Below are 19,904 nucleotides of genomic sequence, written 5' to 3' on the forward strand. Positions count from 1 at the left end.
CTAACATTCATCCACATCTAATCGTGTATAGGGCTTTGCATCTCTTGATATTGTTCTATTGGTGGTCAATTGGGTGAAGGCAAGGTGATCAGTCCCGTGGGTCAGGTACCATTCTAAAGTGATAATATTAAATAAATACTTATTATTAACCATATCCGCTCCTTAGGTGGAGCATATGGAGTCCACAAACTGTCTCCAGGCTTTTCTGTCGGCTGCCAGCTCCCTTGCATCCTCCCAAGTCAGATCCGTGTCCCGAAGTTCTGACGAGAACTGCCGACGAATTGTCAGCAGTGGTTGTCTTGGGCGGCGCGAACCTGATGCCTTGTAAAAGAGGCAAGCTTGATTAAGGCTCTCAGGAGGCATGCGGAGTACATGGCCAAGCCAACTGAATCGCCTTTTCTTGACAACAGTTGTGACCAAGATTTGCTGCGTCCTACGCCTTATCTCTTCATTCCTCACAAAGTCAAACCACCGCACGCCTAAGATTCTCCGCAAACACCTATTCTCAAAGCTTAGTACACGGCTGCTCTGGGCCCTTGTAAGGTGCCATGTTTCACAGCCGTATTAGAGAACAGTAGCAATGCAGGCATTGTATAGGCGGCATTTGGTTTTCACCGAGTATAAATCCGATCTTCAGACAGCCTTCATACTGTTAAATGCGGACCCAGCGAGTCCTAATCGCACTCCCAGTTCTTTTTGAAGGCTGCCATAAATAAATACTTGTTCTACAAATCATTTATTTTGACCCTCCTGGGAATCAAACCCAGGATCTACAGCATAGAAGTAAAATGTGCTAACCATTTGTCTTCGAAGGACATTTAAATAAAACAGTCTTCTATTTTCTATCTTATTCCGCTATGCATTACGCTAATCATAACTATTAGTATCTCAGAAAACAAAGCTCTGTACTTATCCAATGTCTTTTGTCCGGTTTACGTATCTAATTGGGAATGTGCGGAAATGATTAATTTTTCATCTTTTTAACTCAGCCAATGGCACATATCGCTCACTCTTTTCAACAACGTCATTAATCAAAAATCGACAATTTTCGGTTCAGCATGTTTTCGGAATGCCCAGAAAATGTACTATATCCCAGCAAAAGAGGCATATTTTTAACTTAATATTTACCCGCTACAGGGCAGAAAGTGCTGTTTTTGCATTTTGAAGAAAAGTTATTGTTTAATTATATTTTTAAATTTACTAAATATTTTTCAAATGGAGGAAAAACCTTCAGGTTTTACCTAAAAAGATCTGTTGCACAGTAAAAAGTTCAATAAGTGGCTTGATATTTATTTTTAATACATTGTATTATATTTTTAAACTTTAAAAACATTCTCCTGAAAAATCAAGTTTTATTTTATTTATGACGTTCTTGAAAGGAGTGAGCGATATGATTGCATACTGGGCGGTTCCACAAATGGAAGGTAGTGTAGGGTTAAAACGTTCTAATTTGGGGTTATATTAAAAAGTATGCATTCATACAAATATATTAAATATTTTATTACAATGCTCCCATTTCATTCCTCTTTTGCTTGGTGTAGGCCTTGTGGCCTGTTTTTAAGAGGGATTAGTCTCCTGCGATGTTGATTCCCAGCTATCATCCACCAAATTTCATCCAGGGGTGTGATATAAAAAGTGGTAAAATGCGACAAAGGATTTTCTAAGCTTTGTTTTTGACGCCTCTCAAAATGTCAGTCTGGGTTTTTTATGTTTTGGTTGTTCCTTGAATGATTTTACTTTTAAATTGTGCAGTCACGCTGGTTTGTTGCATTAATACAATGCACCGAGTGTAAAGACTCGCATTTAATAAAAAATAATGCAATTCTTTTTGATGTTGAAAGGTTTTGAAAATTGCGGTCTCAAAGTGAACAATGAATGATAAGGAGAGTGTTACGAACAGATAAATTGAAATCAAACTCGTATCACTTTAGCTAAAAAACTTTGGGTTTTACGCGGTAATGCTCTCCGCCTCCGTGGTGTAATGGTTAGCGTGTTTAGCTACCGTGCTGGAGGTCCCGGGTCTGATTCCAAGGGGTAGGGGTGAAAATAAATATTAGCGATTTTACACTCTAATATTCATTTGATATTACCTTGGACTGGTCCCTTAAGCGCAGGAGTGATCACCTTGCCTTTATGTAAGTGACGATCAAAATAACATTGTTTCAATATGATGCACGGCCCTATGCACCATTGGGTGCGGATAGGGTTAGAAGAAGAATACTAAAATATGAGTTATGTGATTTGCACGTTAGTCTGCGTTATCCTGTTCTAACCACTTCCATATTAATCTGTGGGCAGTGGAAACCTTGGAATATTATTTCTCTCTGTTTTGTTCACTCTGTTTCTCCATAATTGCTGTTCCGTTTTTACAGGGAGCTAGTTGCGATACAGACTTAGATCTAAGTGAAGAAAATCTGCACGAAACATTTGTTTCGTATATTCAAGCACTAACAGGCTCTTCAGTAAGTAAACACAATGAACTTATAATATGATTATTACGCAATTACGAGAGCCTATCACTGACGTTAAAAAGAATGACTAAATATCAACAGATAAAGACATGAAACATTATTGGCACTAATAAAATATTCCAAAATTTAATAAATGTTTTTGTGTTTTTTTCTTTTAGTTTGTGATATGCCCTTTTTCCGTGTGAATATTACAAATTATTTTGTCTAACACAATATTATAAAACTTAATATTAAAGTGTTCAATTTACTACTTTATTTATTGACCTTTTGCCCGATTTGCGTGTACCACATACGGGCAAAAAAAATGGGCCTTAGCGGATTTTCCCATAGCTCAAACTGATTTTACCATATTATTTTATGAGGTAGTTGAATATATTTTTGCAGGGTGGAGCTCTGTTTATGGACTGTAGTGGATTCTGTCGCCAATGTTGGTATTATTTCGTATGTTTCGAACATATCTTGATATCATTTATTTGAAATAAAAAACCTGCCCTTTTTTCAAATAAAATATTCATTGAATGTTATCAGTCAAAGAGTTGATACAGTTTTATTTATTGCTACACCTGTTCGGGTGAATGTCCCTTACAAATGCTATTGTTGCGTTACTTAGTTCATAACGAAACTATGTTTCGAACATATGTTGATATCATTTATTTGAAATAAAAAAAACCTGCTCTTTTTTCAAATAAAATATTCATTGAAAGTCATCAGTCCAAGAGTTGATACTGTTTTATATATTGCTACACCCGTCAGGTGACAGTCATTAACAAATGCTTTGGTTAAGAAGAATATGGAAGTCTATTCTTCTCTACCTATGTAGAGAAATAAAAAAATGTAAAAAATAACCTATGAGTGGAGATAATCCAGATTTGTGAACAAGTATTTGGACACTTTCAAAATGTTATAAATGCTAAGGTTGCGTTTCTCAGTTTATAACAGAAACTATCACAACTAAGGACATTATACTCATATTTCTATCCCATAACTGTCGTTACTGTGTTGACTGATGGATTTAGTTTTCATTTCCCAAACGAAAACTTAATGTTAACTTAACTTTTTTATGGCAATGAACTTTACTTCTATTGCAATCCTGATGCCAGGCCATAAGCCCTGTGAATGCTCATACATCCTTCTCTCTAGGCGAGAGCAGATTGTACAGCATCTAGAGTTTGTGGTTCATAATAGAATGCGCATTTCAGAAGAGGCGCATCCCGTTAGTGTGGATGGAGCACAGCTATGCTTGTGTGGGCGGGGCGCAGGGGGGCAACTCTGGCACGGGAGCCCGCCTGCTGTTGGTACGCAAAGCCCCGCAGTGCCCCGATTGCCACACACAGGGCCAGGACGAGAATATCGACATCGAGACCGTGGACAGTGTAAATATACATACATAATTTTTTGAGCACATTCTGCATCTACTGTTGTCAACCGAACGGGCGTGAGTGACAAATGCCTGCTTTTTTGGACTCATTTTTCAATTTTTTAAAAGGATATAATAACCCGCAAAGCCTCTGTTAGAGGCTTGTCTGCAGGTAGGATAGAAAGGATAAGGAAGGTTAACGTGAAAAATATATCACAAATACCCGACCATTTGAAAATAAATCTTTCTTTAAATTGTAGCCTTACATTTTTTTAGGTAGTTATGTTGCTATTTTATTTACATATGGCTGCAACAGTCGATATCTTATATCATTAATGTCCCAAAATGCAAACAACCCTTTGTCTTTTAGGAACCAACACCTCCCCTATTACTGGATGATATTCCCCCGTGTGAAAAGCCAATTGAAGACGGAGAACTTCCCCCGGAAGAGAATGAGGATAAAACTGATTGGGAGGATAAATTACACAGGTAGATTATTATATAAACGATTTCAACCTTTTCTTCCCAGTGATATGTATTTACTTTAATTGGACTCTGATAGTGAGAATATCAATATAAAATATAATAGATACGGGCTCAGAATTTTTGTATTCCTCTGAAGCGGAAGGCTGATCACCCTTCCTTCATGTGTTAACCGATCAAGATAACACTGCGTTTATATGATGCAATGCCCTATTCACTATTGGGGTGTGGATAAGGGTTTGAAGAAGGGAAGAATAATTTATTACAAACGAAATGCCAGATAATCACTAATAGCTGATATTCCTCCCCAGTCTGGCGTGGAACCCGGCGCAGATCTCTCTGCTGACGGGCGCGCTAGACACGGTGCTGGGCGCACGCGCGGCGCTGCTGACGGCGGGGCGCGCGGGGGCCCGCCGAGCCGCAGCCCGCGGGGGCGCCGCGCGCCAGCTCAGGGCCCTGCTGGCCGCGCCGCCCGTGCGCTGGCAGCCGCGCCTCGTGCAGTGGCTGCACAACGCGCTCACCGAGCACCTGCCGCCGCCCATGCTCTCCTGCTACCGGGAGATCATGCTGGTCAGTGGGAATTGATAACACTAAGAACACTTGTGCACTACATGGAATTTTACTGTCCGGCAGTCCAGTTAGCATAAAAAAACAGATGATTGGCTTGTGCACTTGTCCATCTTTCTCCGGATCGGTGCATGATCACGTTGCGCGTGGTCTTGACTGCACTAAACTGTCGTAGTCGCTTTTATTTGAAAAAAAAAACGGACTGCCAAATAGTGAAATTCCGTGTAGTGCACAAGTGTCCTAATAGCTAAATTTTATAACTAGAATTTAAGAAATGAATTCAATGATTACAAAACAAAATTATGGGGGGGTCAATTCAATGTGATTTTTTCACTCTAATATTTATTTAATATTACACTGGACTTGTACCTGAAGCGGAGGGCTTCATGTGTTAATGATCAAAATAAGATCTGTGTCTATATGATGCAATGCCCTGTGCACCATCGGGTGCAGTTGAAGGTTTGAAGATGAAAAAGTTCCACCATTCTGTTAAAGATTGAAAATTCTTTTTTTTTTTTTAAATATCGTTACAAAAAATATTACAATACAGTTCATGTACTAGACATTTCTACTCATAAAATATCTTATTATAGTTACGCTATGCCTCTCTAAAAAAGAAATTATGTAACTGAAATTTATGAAATAAATTCAATGGGCACAAAACAAAACTATTGGAATAAATTATTATTGCTTAGATTATTTATTGAAGAGACAGATTTAAGCTCCCTTTTCTTGTAGTACATGCTTGCTAACTTTTTACTTTTTCATCTTTATTATGTTTTTAAGTTTTTAATTTTATTTTTAAAAAAAAATCTGTTTTGTAATACATTGTCAAGTATTTTTTTGTATTTTATATTAACACTATTATTCTAGTTCTACTTATAATACCTATACTCTTATACCCTTTACTATGACTAAATTATATTGTATACCCACACACGGGCCATGCCTTTGTGGGATCTTTTTTTGTATTCATATTAATATTTTATTCATATTTTTTTGTATTTGAATTTATGTTATGTAATGCAAAAGAATTTAAACTAAAGAAAAAAAAAATACTACAGTTATAACAAGGTTGTAGGCACTGTATAATAATTGATGTGCGAATCTTAAACTAAATTGTTAGTTCCTTATTGTTTGCGATTCCAGACGCTGAAGAGCAAGGTGCCCTCGCTGGTGGAGCGCATGACGCTGGGCCACCCGCTGGCGGGGCGCGTGCGCGGGCTGGAGACAGGCGCGGGCGGGCCCACCATCGCCTCGGGCAGCACGGGCCCGCCCGACCCCGCCGCCCCCGTGCTGCTGCTGCTGCCCTCGGGCAGGGACCGCCGCGACGCGCGCTGGGCCGAGCGGCTCAGGGCCGTGGCGCACGTGCAGCAGGTGCACTCTCACCAGTGTGAGTTGACTTAGATGATCATTAATCGTTTCATTCCTAAAATTGCCTTATTAAACCCATAATACCTACTAGGGAAAATTATAATTTTAGAATTCTAGATGTGATAATCTGGTTATGCTCTTTTTAGTATGGACTTCCCTTTCACCTTTCCTTTCCGGTGATATGTATTTACTACAACTCGACTTTAAAATTTAGAATATCTGTATAAAATGTAATAATTACGGGCTCAGAATTTTTGTATTCCTCTGTAATACAATAACGTATTACATCAATGTATTATAATGTAAAGTTATTCATTTGCAGCGATGGAAATAAATAAGAAATCGGGGATAAAATCACCAATACACAAACATTTCTCAATGTGTGCGTGCGTGCGTGCCGTTCTTTGCATACACGTGCACGCGGATTCTTACTGTTTCTGCCGATCTCCTTTTAGAAGCGTAGGTCGTCCTTTGCGGCAGTCGCGTTGCTATCAATGGCGGCTACTTGCAATGTATTTTTTTTCTCATTTTCAGATACTTACCAGAGCTAATATAACATAATTGTTACATTTCAACTTCCGCTTTGGTCAATAAAAGTAACATTTAGAAATACTCACATATTTCCGGTTTTTAAATCACATTTTCATATGGTGTACAAAATACATATCACCGTTGCATTCAGTAGTTTTTAGCACCGTAAGGGAAAGGTAAAATCACTTTATTAAATCTATAATTCACTTTTTTAGTATGTGAGTCCTAAGAAGCACATGGGTACTTGGGGAGAGTTTTGATTTTAGAATGCAGTATATTCCCGATTTCCCTAGGTCGGAATTGTAGGTAAATCAAGTCTTTTTGTATCTGATCTGTTAAATATTAATAAGCATTAATTTGGTCCATTTTGTGCCCACAGCGAGTTGGCTACCACAGCTGCCTCTATCTGCGTGCCTGGCCCAACTGGTCGGTTCCGGGAGGGCAAGGGCCGCAGCCCTGAAAGCCGAATGCCCCCAGAGGCCCATCATTCTGGTGGGGCAGGGCGCGGGTGCAGCTATTGCCGTCCAGGTATTAGAAATCTTTCTATAAAACACTTCTATAAACTTGTTTTCCTTTCACAGTTATGTTTTAACAATTTTAAATAAATGCGCTTGTAATTAATTTTCAATAAATAATTTTTTCAATCATCGTTTTACATGCACTCTTTTTATATGGTAGTATCTCTTTATTCATGATTAGCTTTGAAATCAAGTGTTCATATTTTTTCTTGATGAAATAACAAAAGCACTGATTGAAATAATTAAAAAAAATACATTTCTTGCTATTTATTGCTCAATTTTATTTTAACACATTGTTGTCGGGCGGGTTTTTCATCAACCCCGACCGTAATTAGTTAACTAATTAGGATCGTATACTAATCACAAGTAACTGCAAACACAATTCTGATCTGTACAGTGTTTTCTGGCATTTCTCATGCTCTACCAAAAGTTAGCAAATAACCCTTATAAGCGTCTCTCACTCGCTACTAACAGTATGTTAAAGACGCATTTAAGCGTTTCCCGCAAACAATGTGTCAATTTTCTGGTAAAATATTTTTTCTAATTGAATTATCAAATGTATTGAAAAAAATATTGTTAGTGGGACTTTCTTTTTTAAATTGGAATAATGCACTTTTACAGCAGTGAAATATTTGTTCACTTTAATAACTTCACATTTAGTTTATTTCACTCTTGAAATTACAAGGTAAACCATCTGGTTTCCACAGTACCTTGCAACATGTTATAAATTTCCACTATTTCGCAGTTGGCGGTAAACATGCAGGGGATAGCCGGAGTAGTGTGTCTCGGACTGCCCCTCCTCACAGCGTCAGGCCCCCGGGGTGACCCGGAAGACTGCATCCTGGATGTACCTTGTCCCATTCTATTCGTCATCGGGCAGAATGCTAATCAGTGCACGTAAGTTTTTCTTTTTTTGCAGCAACTAAGCTGGTATAAAAACTTATTGGACTGATTTTTTTCATGGTATATATTATTATCGCCTTTTTTTTATACCCATTGCCCGTTTTGCTCATACCACATACGAGCAAAAAATGGACCTTTGTGGATTTGCACTCCAGCAAAGAAATACCCCAAACTGATTTTATCATAGTAACGGTGGCAGTATTAGATTATAATGGAGTTATGAAGGTTAGAAATTCTAAATGGAAAATCTTTGTGTATCTAAGATCAGTTTTTAAAATAGTTTAAATTTCACTTAGTTTAAACATTCAATAAAAATACAAAAAACGTAAAATATTATTTTTAAATGCCTTGCAACAATGCATTATTTTATTATCAGAAAAAAACAGGCCTTTTTCCAAATAAAATCTTTATTAAAACTCACCAGTCAAAGGGTTAAAAAAAGATGAACCATAATGTTTTTTTTAAATGTATAAATTCTTGTTTTTTTTTTAATTTTTAGTAACCGTAAATGGTTCATTTGATTTGCCTATTTTTATGATAGGGTTATGAAGCCAGTTATTGGTCCTTTAAAGATGAAAAGTATGATGATTTTATATCAATTAATTTTTAGCATTGTTGTATAGTAGAACCTTAAATATGTAACTATAAATATAGGTGTTAAATTTTTGCAAACACATTAAAAAGGTTGGATTTTCTCCTCAGGCAACAAGATGTTGAGTCACTCCGTTTGAAGTTGAAAGTACGGTCCCGTCTAGTGGTAGCGGGCGGAGCTGACGATCTCCTGAGGTTACCGCGGCTCAAGCGACATTTGGAAGGCGTCACACAGAGAATGGTGGAATGTGCCATAGCCGTAAGTGTTCACTCAAATTACCTAGTCTTCTCTTATTCATTTATTTGGCAGTCACTTTTTGCTAATATCTATACATTTTTTATTTAAATTTTACTTATTAAATACCACCATTTCATAACACTTTATTTACCAACATTTTTATCAAAAACTTGCCTTAAAAAAACAAATAAATTGGCACTAATAGCAAAATAAGGACATTTTAACAAAAATATCCATAATTAATGTACCAATCCTTTGATTAATGTGATTTTTATTACATTAACTACCAAAAGTCACTGGTCAGCTTTTTGCTGCCAACCGTAAATGACCAAACACCGATTAGTCGGTATTTCTGCCCTACTTACTGTTTATAATTCTCTCAATTGTGTCCTTGGATCGTTGAGGGAGTAGGAGCTGTTTCTTATTTTTATTTGATTATAATTTTTTATTTCTTATCAATGGAAACATAGACAATAGGGGGGAGGTTTAAGTCATTGTCATATCGTTAATTCCGGGTTTATTATTATTTATACTTTAATGAATTTCTATTGTTTAATAGAAAAGATTTTGAGAAAAAGTAGTATTTATTAAGTAAAAGTTAAATTACGAATAAAAAAACTGACTTAAAATCCGTGTTTAGTCATTTGCAGTTGGCAGCGAAAAGCCAAACAGCCGGCTTTTGGTAGTTAATGTGTTAAAATCTGTTGTGACAAGTGTTTCAAAGCATTCTCCATCATTTTCAAACACCGTATCACGGTTTCCCTTTTTTCCAGGAGGAAGTGGGCAATTTCCTCTCGTGCCTGTCTCAGTGGGAGGGCAGTGCGGAGTCGGAGGGCCGATCCTCCCCCGAGGGCAGCGGGGGCGCCGACACGGAGGTGGAATCCCTGCCCCCAGCGCCTCTCTCCCCGGCCCCCCTGCCGCCCCTCCCACCCCCGCCGCCGCAGATAGTGGGACGCCCCCCCGCCCAAGCCAAGAGGAAGCTGATGGAGGCGGCGTCTCCCAAGCCCAAGAAGCCGCGCCTGTCCAAGAGTAAGATTGAGATTTGGTTCCTTTATTTTTTTTGCAGCTTTACTTTTGACGATGTCTTAATTCACAACCTTACGAAGCTTGTGAACCAATAGAGCTTTTTCACATATCGCCTCTTCGCATTAAAAGTGTACACTTTCCAAAAATATTCGAAATTGAGTTAATGTGCGGAAACGTTTGGTATCACCAGGATGCTTCTCTTATATATTGACCAAAGAGCGTAGTTCAACAAATACTCGCTTTGTTGCAAAGTTTTAGTACATATTTAGTATAATAATTTCATAATTGAAAGAAAGAAATATTTTGTATTCTTGGGTAATATATCCAAAATAAAACAAGGTTAGTTGGATTGAATTCTACATTTATTTTTGTATATGTTAATACGTGACGCGTTTTGTCTTCTTAGGACATTATCAAACACATTATAGTGTTTGATAATGTCCTAAGAAAACGAAACGCGTCACGTATTAACATATACATAAATAAATGTAGAATTCGATCCAACTAACCTTGTTTTATTTTGGATATATTACCCAACAATTCAATATGGAATTCTACCAACTGTCTGCAGTTACAATAAATAAATATTTTGTATTAAGTATTTTTGTTTTGCTGCGAAAAATATAATTTTTTTCCTTAAATTTAATAGTATTTAATAAATTAAATATTCATGTTCAAATTAAAATGTTAAAATTAAGCAACATTTTTTCTAGAAAAGTATTAAAAATTCAAAACGATTATTTTTCTGACCTTCTTTTCGGCTGCTATGTAACAAAATTAGTATATAATTTTATCTTACTTTGAAAGAGTGATGATGTAACTAGCAAAAAATAAAACATAAATGTTGAAAATACCTTTAAAACGCTCTCCTGCAAAATTAGTATGTTTTGAGATTATACAGTTTTAATGCGAGAAGACGATACCGTAGAATGGGGCTACTTGAACTTTGATGTGTTACTTGAGTCCAGTACAAAAAAATATTTAAATCTGTATATGGTCTACAATAATGAACATATCGTGGCAATAACTGTCACCTGTCAGGGAAACAATGAATCATGTTGATACGTTCATTATTGTAGACCAAATACAGATGTAAATATTTTTTTTGTACTAGGCTCAAGTAACACATCAAAGTTCAAGTAGCCCCGTTCTAAGGTATATATGCAGTAATTTTACTTTTTTCGAGTACAAAAATGTTTATATATTGTTTTAATGTTTGTATATACTTACTTTACTTTACTTTGCGTGTGGCTCCTGCTTTTTCTTCACCCATATGGGTTGTCTTATGGGATTTTAGAGTCTTGACTCCAGTTTATATGTATATGATAAATAAGTTGATTTTTTGTTGCAAACTTGCTAATTTGTAATTCAAAGAATTGCCTTGAATTTTGGTCCTGTTAATTTCGAATTAACGAGCTTTTATTGTTCAACTAAACTCTAGTCAGGAAAGTTAGCCTCATGTATACAATATATATTTTTTTGTATGTTAATTGTGTGTGTTTTTTAAACTCATAGATCTAAAGACTTCCCCACTCAAGGCCCGAGGCATGGCACTGTATAAAGTGAACAATCCTCCCCCCGAAGGCACCACCATCAACATTGGTCAGATCCTCTCTTCAGGCGCCAAAGGTCTAATTCACTTCCATGTTGACATGATTATAACAGTTACTGTAGAACTCCTTATTACAGTTACAATAGAACTCCTTATCAAAGTTACAGTAAAACTTCTTATTTAGTTACAACAGAACTCCATATTACAGTTACAGTAGAACCTCTCTAATCCGTCACCTTTGGGACTGGGATATGGTAATGTAACGTAAAAAAAGATGCTTAAGGTTTTTATTTTTTAGTCAGACTCAGATTTAGGAGAACCTACTAGGGCTTGCAGAGTCAAATCCTCTTGTTCCATCCTTTTCTTCTTGGCTGCTGGCCTCTTAAAAAAACCTTTCCAAGGTTGTCTGTTTCTCCCTCTTTTTCAACACCTGCCGGAAATCATTATTTCCGGCCATTGACAAGGGTGTCATTGTAGAGATTGCTCAAAGCGAGGTTCGTTGTGTTAGTCGCGTAATGGGTGAAGAGAAAGTTCATTGTGTGCAAAGTTTGTTATGCAAGGCATTACTGTATGTATTGTTCTCTACATTAAAAAACATTGCAATAAACCGCACAAAAGCTATTATTATAATTGAAAAATACCAATATAGTATATAAAAATTGAGGTAGCCTATTGTAAAAAAATAGAAAAAAGTTGGTTATAGTCAGAGGGTGGGCCAGAGGGGTTCTACTGTATTGCCATTTCCACATATCTGTGGCCATTTCAAATTGTTTATATAATGTAATAATGTTTTTTAATTCATTTAATAATTGAAGTGATCATTTTCAGATGATGAAGATTCGTCTTTTGATGAAAGTTCTGGCATGAATCAAAATTCACCAAGTAAACGAGTTGAACCCGCTTCCTACATTAAAATTTCCAACAACCGCCTCACAAGGTAATTTAATACTGCAAAATATCTCAGAAAACTGATCAATTAATCCACTAATTTTCTTCTAGAACATAAACAGTATACTTCTAATAATTTAAATGATAACAATTTAAAAACCCATGAAAATGAGACTGTGGCAATTGTATACCAAAATTCAAATATTGCCAGAGAATTTTCGCCACTTGAAAAATATAAAAACAACAAACAGTACATAAAATATGGCAAAATGATTTTATAAATACATATGTATAGTTTAATGATATAAAAAAATTATGTTTTTCTAAATGTTGGCAGTTTATGGGTTTTGAAGCTGTCGATTAAAACTATATTGATTGTCATTTTTAATATTAATAATTTATTGTTGTTTCAGAAACATTCCTCTTTCGGGCAATGGCAAATCTAAAGGTAAATATAAAGTATTAAAGGGTAGAATTGGTGAATGTTATACGTGTGTAAAGTGATCACTTAAACCAGTCTATGACGGTCGTTAGCCTAGACTTCTATATTCTTTCTTCTTCATCTATATTACGATGTCAAAAAACCACTCCTAAATTAGAGATAATCCAGATTTGTGAACAAGTATTTGGACATATTAAAAATGTTGTAAATTATAAAGTGTTCAGTTATGGATATCAATAATTCTCAGAGGAGACATTTGAAACTTTTAAAATGATACATTGGTATTTTTCGTTTATAATTTTTAGTACCCCCCCCCCGCATTTCTTTTCTTCCAATAGCAAATGCAAGAGGGCACTCGTCACTAACTCCGACGAGGAATTGATCACCTATCACTAGCTCTAAGGGGGCTTAGATCACCCGTTACTAGCTTTAAGGCGGGATTGGTCACTTATTCCTGATTCCAAGGAGGGAATAAAATTTCGTTGGTAGTTCTAAGGAGTCACTCTGAAAAATTTATATATTCTTATTTAGATCTTAAGATCACATTATGCACCATTGGGTATTGATAAAGGAAAATACAGTAGAACCCCTTTTGTCCGCATTTGGCTGATCCGCCAATCCGGTTGATCCGACCATGCTCCAACTGACTATAACTAACTTTTTTCTAAGTAATTTTTCACCATACGCTAGGCTACCTTCAATTTTTATTTGATGTGTTATTGCAGTGCTCTTTTTCAATGATAATAACAGCTTTTGTGCAGTTTATTGCAGTGATTTTAACACACTGTTGTCGGGCGGTTTTTTCATCAACCCCGTTGTACTAATCATGTACTAATCACAAGTAACCGCAAAACAAATTCTGATCTGTGCAATGTTTTTTGGTGTCTCTCGTGCTATACCAAAAGTAAGCAAATAGAAGGCTTAGAAGCGTCTCCCGCTCTCTACTAACAGTATATAATTGCTGCATTTAAGCATTTCCCGCGAACAACGTGTTAAAATAGAAAGCAATACTCACAGACATTATCATTCTTGAGAACAGAGATTGTTTATTTTACTGTATTTCCTGTTAATCTGACCTTTTCTGAATTCCGAACATACCCCTAGTCCCAAATCTTACAGATCAGAGGGGTTGTACTGTATTTAAAATCTTAAATCGCTAAATGTGCATTTTTTATTAACATTTTTTTATATATTTTCTTTTAGACTTATCTGGGAATACTGGAATAAAGGGTAAGGCTCTTCTTTCTCATCTTTATTTTATTAATTGATTAGACATATCGTAATATCTCGCTTTTCAATAATTGAATAACTAATAATAATATTTTATTTCTTCACTTAATATGCACAAAGATATAAATTAATTGAATTTTTTTGTGTTTTAATTTGATTCTAGTTTTAGAGAACATCCCCTGCAAATTATCCAAAATGACAACATCTCGACTGGTGGGGGCGTTCTCTGGCCCGACCAAGGCCAATACGCCCATCATTTTGCCAAGGGCGTCAGCAACTCAGAATCAGGTATGGTTTCCAAATTCACCCCTTGAAAATCAAATACATATTTTTCATTATCGAAAAATAAATGATTCTCATACGTACTTATTTATAAAAACAATTCATTTGAACTACATTATGTAATTCCAACAATGCTATAAATTTCTCATCATCACACCTGAAATTCAAAATAATATAACTAGTAACAATGGATGAAATCAACATATTTTCTATTTATTTATTTAAATTATTCATTTTATTCTCTACTCTAGTTACTTTGAATTGAAAAACCAAATGCATTAATTAGTTTCTATATGAATAAACTGAATTTTTGTCACAAATTTGAAATTTGTATGAATATACATATTAACATTTATTTTTTGCTAAATTTTACTGTAGTATTTTTAACTTTATAATGATTTTTTTTGACAGGTTTCGAACAATCAAGCATCGACATCAATCAATCCTACAAACATCATGGACATTCCCATCATATTTGCTGATGATGATAAATCCTTAGGTGAGGAGAGTATTTATTACATAATTTTCTTTATAATTGCACCATGGTGCATAGGGAACTGTGTTGGATCAGTGTGATATTAACTTGATCAGTAATTTATAAAAGCAGGGTTATCAGTCTTGTACTCCAGATGCTTGGAGTTAGGAGTGGAATATATTTGATAAGATATAGATATTGTAAGAGTAGTCAAGGACATTACTGCTATATGGGATAGGAATAGAAGAGGAATAGTAGGTGGAATAAGGATAGTAGCAGAAATGACTAGGGCACACGGGTTTGCATACTTGTACTTTTACAAGCTTTTGTATTCAGACACAGTAACATGTATTCCTTATACCACTTAGTAAACAACAATTCACAATATTTTTTAAATTTAACATACATACATATATGTAATTTTCTTTTTGATATCTTAAAAAAAAATCTATTAAGATCGGAATATGGAAGTCTGGGTATTTACTGAGCCTTCGACCTATCATTGGCTATCACGTTATACACAACGTAATATTTACCATTCTATCCATGATTGACAACCACATTTAAAAAAATTCAGAAAGTTGCATACATATCGCTCACTCCTTTCAAGAACGTCATAAATAAAAAAACTTGATTTTTCAGATCGTTTTTATAGTCTAAGAATATAATAATATGTATTAATAAATATCAAGCCACTTATTCAACTTTTTACTGTGCAACAGATCTTTTTAGGTAAAGACTGAAGGTTTTTTCTCCGTTTGAAAAGTATTTAGTATATTTAAAAAAATAATAATTAAACAATACCTTTTCTTCAAAATGCAAAAACAACGCTTTCTGCCCTGTAGCGGGTAAATATTATGTTTAAAAATATGCCGCTTTTGCCGGGATATAGTACATTTTCTGGGCATTCGTAAAACATGCACAACTGAAAATTGACGATTTTTGATATATGACATTGTTCAAAGGAGTGAGTGATATGTGCTGCAAGTGACAATACAAGTTTTTGTCTAGAACAAACTAATAAGCGATATTTATGTTTGAAGTTTTTTTTAAATGTAGCTTTATTTTTATGTTCGCAGTTAACCAACAAAACAAGTCCCCTCAAAAGAAAAATTCTCCAACATCTGGCATCAAAACTATCATCATCAACAAGCAGTCACTGGGAAACAACTCCGGAGAAATAAAGCAGAGAATCAACGCCATGTCGAATCAGATGTCTAATAATAACATTGTCCAAGTCAAAGTCAGCCCCGCCGTCAATTCAACTATCGGCCAATCCCCGATCAATTCCAACCAACCCCAGTCCTTCAGCTTCAAGAAGGGCACCACCCCGAACAGTACCTTGAAATATACTAAGGTCATTTTGGCCAAGCGAACTCCGGATGCGACCAACAACTCGACCGGGATTAACAATTCTAAAACTCTCCAGGACACGCCGGGGAAAAGGATCAGCAACCCCATAATCGTCAAAGGCAAAGGGTCTATGGCCACTTTCAAAGTTTTTCCCGGAACGGTTTTCCACAAGGGACACGTCGCTTCTAATCCCCGGCAGCTGATTATCAAACGCGCTACTCCGGGTATGAATAATTCCATTAAGAATAATTCCAATAAAAAACGGGATAATATTATGTGCGGGAATTCTACTAGTGACCGGGCGATCGAAGCGGCCGTGGCCAGTATCACTGAAGACCAGGAGGACTTGGTATGATTCGCGGATTTGGGCATTTCTTGTTACGTACAGTAAAAGTTCATTGATTACAAATAAAAGGGTGTGAAATTCATGACTCAATTTCGAATATGTAAACTTGAGTTTTGAAAGAATTTTATTATTTTTTCTTGACTAAATAATGCTGACTGGCACTGTGGAGTACTTGGGTAGATGCTTGACTGCGAAACTGGACTTGATTCCCGTCAATATATTTTTATTTTATTAGACTGGGTGTTTGTGATGTATTTCTCATATCTTCGATCCCCATCCTTCTTTTGAACCGAGTGTTTGCATTGAAAGCAAGTAGTGGAACTTATAGTAAAAAAAAATTGTAGTAAAAAATTGGAGTAAAAAAGTTTATTTTTTGTCTTCGCTCTTTTTGTTTATTTCATTTTTGTTATCAAGCTTTGTCAAATTATCGAACACTTTGCTTGAAAAAATCAAGGGACCAGAATTTAGTAAAATATTTTTTCCACTATCATTGTTTGAATCAAAGAGTTCTTACTGTATCAGACTGAAACAACTACAAAAAAATGGTTTCGAGATAATCAATGCTTAATATTTGGATATCATTAAAATATTACAAATTTTTAGCAGGTGTTATGGCTCTCAGTGCTCTATTTTTTTTTATAGTCGCTGCTCAAAATGAGAAATAATCTCTTTATGACTTGATGTAAATTTATGGACTTGGTGCCATTTTATACTGGGCACTCTTATATTGGAATTGCATAGTTGAGATTGAATGCATTTTGCATTATGTCAATATGATTTTGTAATTTAAAATGTTTGCATTTTAGCACCCATTCAAAATGACAGCTCTCAAAATGTGTGTTAGATATAGGCATTTTAAATACAAGTTAATTTCTATATGATAAGAACTCAAATAATTCTCTTATTTAAAAAAAACGAAAAACCGCTAAAGGAGGATGCACGTTTTTAAAGTGTATTGTGCCATTCCTAGGCTATATAAAATATTTTTATGAGTACTACTAAAATATGCATGTTTATTGGATTATGAGTCCTTTTTCTTTGCATTTTCTCTCTTTATCCTCGTTTTTATATACTGTTATTATATAACATGTATAATCTCTTTTATGTTATGTATCTTTGCTCTGAAAGCAAATTACTTATTACATACATATGTATATATGTGTCACCTTACTTGGATGGACATAATTTAAAGTAATAATGTGTAATTATTATTTTACAAATAAAATAATTATTAAAAAAAAATTTAATCATGTTTTCCACTTTTTTCATATATTTTAACGGATGTTTTAATTTTGTTTATCCTGCGTTTTATCGTTTAAGCCTGTGGTCACCAACTTTTAAGAGAAAAAACTGGATGGGTTTTATTTCAACCTTTGGGGTTAAAAAACAAATCCTTATTCCACATACCCATTTTTTTTTTTACTTTTGGTCCACTAACTGCTACCTAATCAAATTCCGATTGATGAATTGAAATATATTTGCGGTGAAGTCACAACTGAATAACAAAATTCTATAAAATTAATATATCCCATATGAATTTTTCATATGTGGGAATCGGGCATTTTTAGATGGCCAGATGAAAATCTTCACGGGGCCAGATCTGGCCTGCGGACCACTGGTTTAAGCTCTTGAGCGTACCAATTTCAAATATTGTAGTTTATACTAATTAAAACAAGAATTTAATAAATTTGATAAAAATAAAATAAGGCAAAAAAACATACTGTTTATACTTATTCTTCAGTACTAAATATGTAATCGGTTTTACCAGTTCTTAAGTCAAAAATGTGGAAAGTGCCGGGCAGTTTATGCAAAATGTGTTTTCGTTCTAATCTTAAGATAATTTTAGTTGAAAAATAAGTTGATCTTTCCTTGCACATAATTCCATAATTATTGGTATTTTGTAAACCTACAAATATTACGCTTTCCTTATTTCAAGTATTTTTAAGGTTTATAATTATTTGTGCGAGTTTTTGTGGCATTTGTAAATTGAATTTCAAAGTATTCATTTTTAAAATAAAAATTTATTTCTTATTGTCCTTGTGGGCTCAGTTCCTTAATTCCGGATGCTTTTAGCAAACTTTTCTGTACATACAGTTGGGAAAGCCAAGGATATTTGGTAAAGGTGGAGACTGACCGGAGCATTTCGTCATAACATAACGTCGTAACATCGCTCGCGGCGAGCATCCGAAACTATGGATGGAGCGCTCGGCTCGCTGTACTGACTGCCTGAATGCTCGCATCGTAACGTGTTACGTTACGACGAAATGCTCCGGTCAGTCTCCACCATAACATGCCTTTAAGTGTATCCACGGATTTAACCATGCTACAGCTCGGCTGTCCAAACTCAAAACACAGTAAGGAACATGTTTTTTGTAGTACGTTTTTTTTGCATTTAGTAGATTCTACTTGGTCTAAAAATGCAAAAAAAACATACTACAAAAAAATGTCCCTTACTGTGTTTTAAGTCTGGACAGCCGAGCTGTCATATATGATATATTTTCGTGTGGACCTTTAATTTTGTTTAATTTCATTTTTACATTTATTACAAAGTAGTCTAAATAGCTATTATTATTTTTATACATAAATAAATTTAGTTAAGTTATAATTTTATTACTAATACTAAAAGAGAAATATGTTAAAAGGTCCACTTGATTCTGCATCCCATTGCTCTCGCATTATGAAAAAATCTACAATTTATTATGCCAAATATGTAGATATTATGTTTGTTATAAGGTTAGGAGTTTATAAGAAATAAAACCAGTGTATAAATGCATTATTTTAAGTTTTTATTGAAACAGTTATTCACATATATTGTATAAACAGGAAATAATTTGTTGTACTGTAAGATGCTTTATAGATAAACTCACTGAGAAAACCTCCGAGTGTAATATTACATTTTATGGTATAATTACGAATAAATACATACATACAAAATATTTTTTATTTTATTATTATTTCCTTTCCAATTTTCTTTATTCAGCTTGTGGATCAGTGATGATTGTCAGTTCCCGAACTCAGTTCTACACAAAAAAAGTATAAAAAGTCACCATACAATTTATTATATTTTAATATAATTTTCTTAAAAATATAAAAAAATAAGGAAGTACATATATTGACACGTCTGTGTGTGTTATTTAAAACTTTTTTTTAAATTACCTAACGTCCAAGTGACTCTGAAATCTAGCTACGGCTTATGCAACACCGCTTATCATGACCCTACTCAGGCTTCAACATTTTAAGTTTCATAGCCTATGCCTACTATATATATATATATATA

At 35.0% G+C, this 19,904-nt stretch overlaps 1 protein-coding gene across 2 annotated transcripts in view; it reads left to right on the forward strand.

Moving 5' to 3' along the window:
* The window catches only part of LOC148308177 (uncharacterized), a 20,797-nt gene extending 1,236 nt beyond the window's left edge, over positions 1-19,561 (forward strand). For both annotated transcript variants that reach the window (XM_088262234.1, XM_088262233.1), the window contains exons 2-17: positions 2,373-2,462; positions 3,671-3,844; positions 4,199-4,317; positions 4,623-4,881; positions 6,028-6,271; positions 7,163-7,311; positions 8,047-8,198; positions 8,907-9,054; positions 9,807-10,062; positions 11,575-11,688; positions 12,440-12,548; positions 12,913-12,947; positions 14,145-14,171; positions 14,335-14,459; positions 14,865-14,952; positions 16,008-19,561. In XM_088262234.1, the coding sequence (XP_088118360.1) occupies positions 2,373-2,462; positions 3,671-3,844; positions 4,199-4,317; positions 4,623-4,881; positions 6,028-6,271; positions 7,163-7,311; positions 8,047-8,198; positions 8,907-9,054; positions 9,807-10,062; positions 11,575-11,688; positions 12,440-12,548; positions 12,913-12,947; positions 14,145-14,171; positions 14,335-14,459; positions 14,865-14,952; positions 16,008-16,636 (2,718 nt within the window). In that variant the 3' untranslated portion in view covers positions 16,637-19,561. The remainder of the gene's footprint in view (positions 1-2,372; positions 2,463-3,670; positions 3,845-4,198; positions 4,318-4,622; positions 4,882-6,027; positions 6,272-7,162; positions 7,312-8,046; positions 8,199-8,906; positions 9,055-9,806; positions 10,063-11,574; positions 11,689-12,439; positions 12,549-12,912; positions 12,948-14,144; positions 14,172-14,334; positions 14,460-14,864; positions 14,953-16,007) is intronic.
* The last annotated feature ends 343 nt before the right edge of the window (positions 19,562-19,904 follow it).

Source organism: Brachycentrus maculatus, unplaced genomic scaffold (genome assembly GCF_059751285.1).
Source record: "Brachycentrus maculatus isolate JH-2025_06_01 unplaced genomic scaffold, ASM5975128v1 h1tg000175l, whole genome shotgun sequence".
Classification (NCBI taxonomy): Eukaryota; Metazoa; Arthropoda; class Insecta; order Trichoptera; family Brachycentridae; genus Brachycentrus; species Brachycentrus maculatus.